The sequence below is a fragment of the Eumetopias jubatus genome, unplaced genomic scaffold (genome assembly GCF_037043125.1).
Source record: "Eumetopias jubatus isolate StellerSeaLion01/CBP00866 unplaced genomic scaffold, mEumJub1_p1.0 scaffold_12, whole genome shotgun sequence".
In the NCBI taxonomy this organism is placed as follows: Eukaryota; Metazoa; Chordata; class Mammalia; order Carnivora; family Otariidae; genus Eumetopias; species Eumetopias jubatus.
Genome location: NW_028274818.1, coordinates 9,595,649 through 9,604,811, shown reverse-complemented (window position 1 = coordinate 9,604,811; position 9,163 = coordinate 9,595,649). Strand labels below are relative to the sequence as shown.

General features: G+C 51.1%; 1 protein-coding gene across 1 annotated transcript in view; it reads right to left on the bottom strand.

Moving 5' to 3' along the window:
• Positions 1–1,744: 1,744 nt before the first annotated feature.
• Positions 1,745–9,163, bottom strand: part of UCK2 (uridine-cytidine kinase 2) — a 65,290-nt gene continuing 57,871 nt past the window's right edge. Inside the window, exons 5-7 of the mRNA XM_028104665.2 lie at positions 5,635–5,732; positions 3,587–3,635; positions 1,745–2,302 (exon numbers count right to left, since the gene is read on the bottom strand). Coding sequence (XP_027960466.1) covers positions 2,163–2,302; positions 3,587–3,635; positions 5,635–5,732 — 287 coding nt within the window. The 3' untranslated portion in view covers positions 1,745–2,162. The remainder of the gene's footprint in view (positions 2,303–3,586; positions 3,636–5,634; positions 5,733–9,163) is intronic.

Sequence of the window (9,163 nt, the reverse complement as noted above, 5' to 3'; positions counted from 1 at the left end):
GAATTGGTGACAGTGTTTACCAGGAGGCAAGGCAGCCCTAGAGCCTTTTCCCAGCTAGGACTGGGCTACTCAGAGAGACTGGAGGCTTGGTCCCAACACCACAGGTAGATGAGGAAGCAGCTAAGGACGTCAAGGCTCAGAGACGAGAAGACTCCATTTTCCAAGGCAGTGGGACAGACAGCCAAGGCACTAAATGGTTTGGCACCTGGGAGCTTCAAGTAAAGTTGAATGTGCTACCCACCGAAAGGCCAAGGCTCCCCCAGACAGGGGTGGGCTGCCCCTGAGCACAGAGAGGCCCCATCAAGGCCAGAGGCCTTGAGTCCTCAGGATCCTAACCCAGGCCTGCCACCCACCCTTCATCTCAGAACCATGCAAGGCATGACGAGAAAGAAAATATTGATTCTGAAGCACTCCAGAACGTATTCATCCCAGTGAGTACTGGCCTCAGACGTAGGCACCTCAGGAGCCTTCCTTGCTCCAACCCTAGCAAGCCCCCTCCAGAGCCTGCAGCTGTCTCCGCAATGTCTCGGGAGTGGCAAAGCTCTGCCGGGGAGGAGGTTTGACTTCTTGAAACGGCCAGAGTGAGAGTCACAATGAGTCCAGAAAGGGGGAATCAAAACTGGATGGCGGTTGAGTCTGAGGGACAATTCAGTATGACTAGAGAGACATGGTGTCAGATGTACCCGAATGGCCCCAGCAGGCTAGGAAAGCTGGGGGGGGGGGGGTGGTGTGGACAGAAGTTTCCCCCAAAACATTTCAGGCGGTGGAAAGGCTGCGGGCATGGCCTGCCGAGCACTGAGATGGTCAACAGAGAATGAAAGGCTCTGGCTCGTCTGTAGTTAACAGTGGAGGCTTTAGGACCCGAGCATCATCCCTTCTGGGTCTCACTTGGTCCCCCTACTTCCTCCACCAAGAATCTTCAGGGATCTGTACTTCTCTCAAAGAGGGAGCCCTCAGGAGAGGTGGGAGTCTCTCCCCAGTAACCATGGCCATCCACTTGGCTGGCATGCTGCTAGCAAGCATTCCTGCTGAAAGGTGCATACTGTCCTCACCCCGTCGCCAGGCCCTGTGTCTCAGTGAGCAGAAACTACCACTCACTCCCCATGCCCCCCTGCGAAGGGCTGTCGGCTGTCCTTCTGCCAGCAGAAGTCCTCAACCAAAGCCCAGACTCAAGAGGCCACTGTGCACGCCACCCTCTGGGAAAAGGCCCAAGGAGTCTGATCGCAGACTTCCCTGGGAGGCACGGGAGTCAGCATTTCCTCAGACCCCACACCAGGTACCGTTCTACTCTCTCCTTCCCCATCTTACCAGAAGAGAGCCTGTCAAATCCCTGTCAGGGAAGGAGAGAGAGGCAGCTTTGGCTTTTGGAGAGACTGAGAAACAGGTGGGTCTGGAGGGAGTGGCTGAGCTACCCGGGCAGCCAGAGGTGGGGCACTGGGCAAGAAGAAAACACAGAAGACTTGTTCTCCTCAGTGGGCGTCTTCCCTGAGTTTGATTTTTGAGCTGAGGTCTTGCCTAATTTCAACTCAAAAAAGAAAGAAGAAAGAAAGAAAGAAGAAAAGAATTATCTCTTGTCGACACATCACTAAGCTCCAGCTCCAAGAATGTGGCATCTAGCAGGGCAGGGGCAATCCAAGGCTCCCAACTCCATCGTCCTCGAGCCACACAGGCCTGAGAATCATGAGCCGGGAGCCTCCCTTCTCCACTGCCCCCCCCCACCCCCCACCGCCCCGGAACACAGCGACCATGGCCCCTCGGTGAGACTCCAGCTCGAGTCCCGAACACTCAAGTACAGGCCCTCCTGCACAATACTTAACAGCAAACAGCTTTACAGTATTTGTACATTTACACAAAAATAGATCCTTTTATATATATATATGTATTTATAACTGGTTACACGTTGGATTCATAATTAGGCATCACCAGTAGTAGTTGGCACAGTTTGTCATTTAAGCTCAGGGTCAAATTCGGTTTCATTTCGCCGCTCCAAAGCACAAAAAACAAAAACAAAACAAAAAAAGGAAAAACAAAGGCATGTCATCTCCATGGTGTGTTCTTAAATACAGCAATGTCCTAGGAAAGCACATGTACGGATGAGCAGTGCCTCCTGATCCCTCCTCCTGTCTCCTGAAGATAGGGGCCAGGCCTGAAGGAGACAGGGGTCAATGGGGCCGGCTGCTGGACTCGGACGACTGCCTCTTGCGTGAAGGGATGTAGCCGTTGAGATAGCCATTGGTCTGCCGTTTGGAGAGCCCTCCGTTCAGGATGTCCTGAATGTGCTGCACAATGAGGTTGATGGCCACTGTGGGGCAAAGAGCGGCCACGTCAGGGACAGTGCGGGGAGAAGCCAAGCCTTCTACCGGGGAACCCACCAGCTCCCCGTCCCAAGTAGCCTGATTCCCGCAGAAGGCTCTTTCCTCTAAAGGAAATGTAATATGGGACTCTCTGTTCCTAGCGTGAGAAATAAATGATACATCTCAAGCAAGTGATTGATGGTAACATCACCAGACATGGAATAAACATCAAGTGCTCCCTGAGATGCTGCGAAGAACACGCAACACATCTCTCCTACAGTATTCTCCCCAGCTTGTATAAACTGGAATCCAATCACGAGGAAACAAAGATGAACCCAAATTGAGGGCCATTTTACAAAACAACGGGCCTATACTCCTCAAATCTGTCAAAGGAGACTATCAATCTTCACTTCCCTGAAGGGCATGGCTGTTCCATGGCTATGAATGAAAATGCCCTTCTCTTTTTTAAGAAATACACGGTGAGGGGTGCCTGGGGCGCTCAGTTGGTTGGGCATCCGACTCTTGGTTTCGGCTCAGGTCATGATCCCGGGGTCATGAGGTCGAGCCCCTCATCGGGCTCCACACTCAGTGGGGAGTCTGTCTGAAATTTTCTCTCTTCTCCCTCTGCCCTTCCCCCTTTCTCTCTCTCTAAAATAAATTAATTAAATCTTAAAAAAAAAAGAAAAGAAATACACAGTGAAATATTCATCGCTATGATGGGCTCTCAAATGGCTCAGCAAAAAAAAAGTTAACTGTTTAAATGCAGGGAAGTTGAAATTAATTTAAAAAAGAGAATGAGAAGGTAGGGACTTCTCACAGATCATGCCCCAGCCTGCCTCAGTCCAGAGGTACCCCTACTTCTCAGACAAGCCGAAACCAATAAATAAATACATGCAAACAGCTCCCTTTCGGAAAGGCTACCTTGATGGCAGGTCATTCTAAATTAAGAAGAAAATGTGCTTTTGCTAAAAGGTGGCCTTGAATGCAAGGCCCCAAAGTGTCATCACTGGGAGGGACAGCAGAGGAGAGTCTCCAGCCCTCTGCTTTCTGCTAGAGAAGCACGAATTCCTGCTTGTCACCATGCCCATACACACGTATGCACAGGGGCCTGTTCCCAAGGCTAAACGTGCAGACAAAAATTCCTTTCTGGCTCCCAATTGCCGACCAGTGGTTCAGCCACATCCATGGAGCCTTGGTCGGTCACCACATCCTGTCCCAAAGTACAACTGACATAGGGTATAGGTTATGCCCCAGGGGATAACCCCCTACCCCCCAACCCGACCAGGACTCACCTAGATTATCTGCACCTCTAGGAATGATCACATCAGCGTATTTCTTTGTCTGTGGAGAAAGATATTCACAATTCATTAAAGAGGAGTTCCAGGGAAACTGGCCCAAGCCCCTCTTGAGGGGCCATGAGGGAAGGGTCAGCCTCTCTACCACTGATCCCAGAGGGTGGCAGCTTGAGGCTGTGAACATAGTATTTTCTATCCCCTTTATCTCAATTACAATAAATCAGCTCTCTTGATTTCTCATTATTAATGCTTCAATACTGTTTAAGCTTATGACCTGCACAGAAAACGTGGTCTTTGAAACCAAACTTATAACTGCCTCCACCCTACTAAGAAAGATATGAGTTAGAAAAACCCAAATCAAAAAGGGAAGTGGTTCACCTTGGACTTCTACACACAGTCTGAAAGGTGACACCATTGATCCTAACGCAAGGGTAAAGCCAAGAAAAATAACCTCCCCCATGACCATTTTCATTGGCTCTCTTATCACACTTAAATATTCTGGTATATGACCCAAGTTTAGGATAAGACCACATTAAAAAAAAATGCCTTCAGCACGTGAGCATCTTCTGTCCTAGAACCATTCAAATGCAACTGTGTCAGGCCCAAACCCAACCTGAACTAGGCAGACAATTTATCAGATCCAAGCTCCTGCCTTTCCTTGAGCACAGAGTGGCTGGACAGTGGGAACAAGCAGAAACCACCCAGAAAACGTGCAGAATTTTAAGCTCATTACAACTAAGTGAAACAGCAGAAAATTGGCAGTTAACTCGAATTTATGTCCAGTAAGTTTACCTTGAGCTATTATTAAGGTAAAAAGAGCAGGAGAAGTCCTCAGATGGACAGATGGATAGATAGAATTTCCTGGCTTCTCCACTCCCTCTGCCCTCTGCCCAGAAACCTAATCATGTGACCCAATCCTCTCCAGGGGAATGACTAGGGCATCAGCGTTACTCAGGCTGACTCAGAAAGTCCACCTGTCCCCAATCTGAAACAAAAGTCTAGTCTGGTTTGACGCAAAGCCTTCTAACAGACTTGAAGGAACAGATAGTTTGAGATCATACTCTTCCAGGAGAAAGACAAGTTCATTACAACGAGAAAGAGAGAAATTTCCACACTCAGCCTCACTCTACTCTCGATGCCGTCAGATTCCAGTCTCCCCAAAAAAAGAGATCACCCAAGTTCAGGCTAAGCCCCAATGTCTCCCCACTCCCACCTACAGCTTAATTATAAATCGTTAGGGAGTTAGACCGTGGTGAGGCCAACCTGGTGAAGACACACGACACAGGTGCAGGCGTCTCAAGCAACATCATCTCCTACATCTTCCTCTACCACTCCCCCCGCCCCCACCACCACTCTGCACTTCTTGTCCCAAGTGGTCCTCCCTCAACACTCACCTGTCTGTCCCCAAGGAGCCGAGAGTGTTACCTGTGCTAAGGGTTAATTCACTAAACGCTGAAAATTCCCCATATCCCCAACCTTCCTTCTCTGAAAGCCACCTCCCCAGAGAGTTCCCAGCTGCCATAGGAGGAATGATGAACCTGAGCCAGGGCAGAAGTATGGAAGCTTATTCGAGCATGGCAGGATACTTCCCATAGGGGAACGTATCCAGGGGCCCAAGACAAGCTCAAAGGGGAGGGGAGGCTCAATGCAGTGGCAGAAGAGATTCAGAAGGAAATACCCTATTGCTGAGCCCTCCCTGCACCAATACTGCAACCATCACAGACCTTTTGAAGATCCAAATGGCTGAGTCTGTGCTTAGGTATGGCACACCCTCACACCCTGAGCCCACCAAGCAAGAAGTGCAGAACTTGCTGGAGTCAGACAGCAGGACCCTGAAGGACCATTCTGACAAAGACGGTGACCTACAGCTCCCAGAGAACACAAAGCCTCAAAGGTCACCCTTTCTTGGGACTGGAGGGAGGACAGGCTCATTCAGAGAGGAATGAAATTCAGGCTGGGGGCTCCATCAGCTTACATATCTTTATGTGTGCGATTCAGTTTTAAATTCTAAATTCAACAAAAAACAAACCAGGAACACAACTCACTGGCAAGCAGAATTCCTCAAAGGCAGGCTTGACGAACGTAATGTACTGAGATAAAATCTGCTCAAGGTCCCTCCCTCTTTCGCTGATGTCCCTTAATACTATAAGAAAAGGAAAAACAAGAATCAAGAAAATGGTGCATGAGCCAACACATGTCCGCCCTTCGTTGAGGCAGACCAGGCTCACATGGACTCCACAATTACTCTGGGATTCACAAGCCGGATTCCTGAGAGACTTGACCAAGAGCAGGTCAGCAGCAGCTTCAAGAAAAACAAGTTACATTTTTATTGCTACAGTCAAATTTGGCTATGACATAAGGATCTCTGAAGCAAAGGCTGTCCAGCCTCAGCCAACAGTCTTCTGGTTTCAAGCAGCATTTGACCCAAATAAATTTGCAGTGTGAACAACATAAAAAGCAGGACAGTCCTGTGGAGCTCGTAACAGGAAGTAGACGGGGCCCAGAGAGGTGGTGGGGCTCCCTGGCAAAGGAGCCCCTTGCTCACCTGGATGCTGTCCCCTTGCACTTACCTGTGTGCAGTCCACTGACCTACTGCTGATGTGCCACCTTATCGTGCCTGGCTCCCCCCACATTCCAGCCCCTATAGGGGTGGAGGGCAGACAGAGGGTCCAGCTGTGGTCAGCCATTCCTGCTAACCTCAAGCACGGAGGCTTGCCAAATAGAAAACCACTTAGTGAAAGATGGCAATACCATGGTTTTGGAAATGGTGGGCTGGAGGTGTAAAGCCACCCGGATTGATCCACACTCACCATCTTCTACCTTCTTCGTCTGGGACAGTGTCATTCAGGGACTTTCATCCAACACCTTTATTATTTTAATAGTCTTTTGTCAAAAATAAATAAATAAAAAAAAACAGAAAAGGGGTCTGACCATCTAAGGGATTGGAATCCTAGCTCTGCCACTTGGCACTAATGTCCCTGAGCCTCAGTTTCCCCCCAAACTCAGTAGTGAGAGTTTGGAAGGAGATTCTCTCCGTCCAAACAGTGCCTCCCTAACAGGTGTTGTAAATCTTAGTACCACGGCTGCTCAGTCCTCCAGCCCCACCTTGAAAGGGTACCCTGTCCATCAACAATCATTTGTGAAGGCCCCTTGGCTCCTCTCGACCACTGCTCAGGTTACAGACCGAGCAAGGGATGCACCTCCCTGCAAACGAACTAGGGAACACTTGTGAGTGAATTTCTGGACAGCCACGTCTCTAGATAATCCCATGCGTCCACACGCACGCACGCACGCACACACGCATGCACGCAGGGGCAGGAAAGAGGGAGGCTGTTGCGGGTAGGATTCGGGCTGGCGTGCACTGTGAGGATTAGATGACTAGAAGACCACATTCCAGAGCATGAGGTGCTGCTGCTAGACCTCCTGCCTCCTCCATCAGCCCCTCCATTTACAAGGAGCCTTCTCCACATGAACCCTGGCCTTTAATGCGCTGTCAGGACTTGCCTCACAGCCCCTCCCGGCCCCGGGGCTGGTGGACGTGCCTCCCCCAGCCGGGAAATGGTGTTCTCAGGCATTCGGGCGCCGGGGGCCGGCGGCTCTGCCAGGGAGACGGGGCCAAGGAGGAGGCCGAAGAGCTGCCACGTGGCTCACCCCCACAGGCCTCGGGAGCCCTGGCACGCCGGCTAGCAGGCTCCCCTGGGCCAAAACACACAGCCAGTGTGGCCTCCAATTTCTTCACGTCCCCAGATAAAGTACAAAGAAAAAAGGAAGCCAGGGCAAAGGGTATCAGAGCTGGGGGAAAAAACAAACACACGCCTGCACTCAGGCAGCCTTTACTTAAAAGCCCTGCAAAAGCCTGATGTGCTTGTTTCACAAGACATGCTTTTCACGCTCTCCCGCTGCCCTCGGCCCCAGGCCTGTGGCCCCCTTGTCACCTGTAGCCCCGACAGTTCCCCCCGCCAGGCCACTGCAGGAGGGAGGTGCCGGGGGAAAAGTGCGGGGAGCAGGAGAGTCACACGGAGGCTGCTCCAGGGCCCAGAGCGACCCCTTGGCCTGCCATCGGGAGCAATGCAGGCAAAAGTGACCCGGGCTGGAATCCTGACCCCACTCATACCTCTGTGACTCTCATTTTCCTTAACTGTAAAATAGAGACATAATACACAGAGGCTTTCTCACCAAGTCCTTACTCCTCGGAATACAGGGGGATGGACATGAAACTCGTCAGCGCTGTGGCTGGCATATAGTATGCATTCAATAAACCTGAGTTTCTGCCACGGATTATCATGGTAACAGAATCTGGGAAGCTTCAAGAGAGGGATGGCTCCCTGACAGAGCAGACCCCTGGAAGGGCAGCATCTGTGAGCTCAGGCGAGCCCAGGGGAACACAGCAGACTCAGCCGAGAGCGGGGTCCCGCAGAACAGCAGGAAAGGTGGGAGTGGGGGGTGCAGTGCGGGAGGGACAGCAGGGCACAGACACATGGGAAGACACAGTGGAGAGGGCGAACAGGGAAGACAGGGAGGAGCCATCCTACAGTTTCTACCCTGGAAAAAGGAAAACAGGAAACGGGTGAGAATGTTGCCCAGACACTGGGAACGTGTAAAATCAAAAGGCATCCCCCACCTCTGCTCCCCAAGAGCCTTCCACTGAGTTATCACCTCAAACAGCCCGAGACCCCTCCTCGAGCCAAGGACAACACAAGGCCAGCCCATTCACTGCACCTAAGTGCCGTACTCCTCAGGCGAAGTCAGGAAATAGGGCCAAGCCAAGGACTGAGTCAGAACAAGGTCTTGGCACAAACCGGAAACTCCAGGGACTCAAAACCGGCTCCCTGATCATCACTCTGACCCAGCACATTTGCTTGGAAAGGAAAGGCCCTTTCAGAAGAGGGGGGAAAGGGCAGGAAACTACCCGTCTGCCCACCTTCCCTGCTTGGCTCTCACGGCCGCCCTTCCAAAGCCACCAGGGCTCCTCTGGTCAGCCAAAGCCAAGAACAAAAATTTAGAAGGACCCAGAATAAATACAATTCCTCAATGGTTCAGCTGATTCACTTTAACAATTAGTCGAGGAAATGTGTTACTCTAGTAACAGAACAGACTATCTCAAGGTCCACTGCAGCCCTGAAGCTATGGGAACTGGACACAGAGAATTAGAGCAGGAGAGAGAGTAGGTGTCAGCCCTCCTTGGTCCCGTCTCAGTTCTTCCCTGTCCCCGAATTGTAGGGTGGGTTAGAGTAAGTAACACACACGGAGGGAAGGTGAAAGCTGGGAGAAACCAATACCCCCAAAAGTATGAGGGGTTCCCATGATGGAGGTAAGTGTTCCAAGGCTGCATGGCTCAAAGGCAAATCCCCCGTGCCACATGATAGTCAACTCTGACCTCGAGGGTCACCAGCCCAGGAACTGTGACAGTGGAAGGGTAAAACCACGGCACTAACTCAAGTCTCCAGGACTGTTCTGAGGCCCAGCAGCTGCTCCCGACTAACCCACCCTCCCATCCCACAAAGCACATGCCAGGTATGTTTTCTGTCCTACGTGGACAGAGAATGAACTTGTAGAAGCTGCATGTGGAAAGGC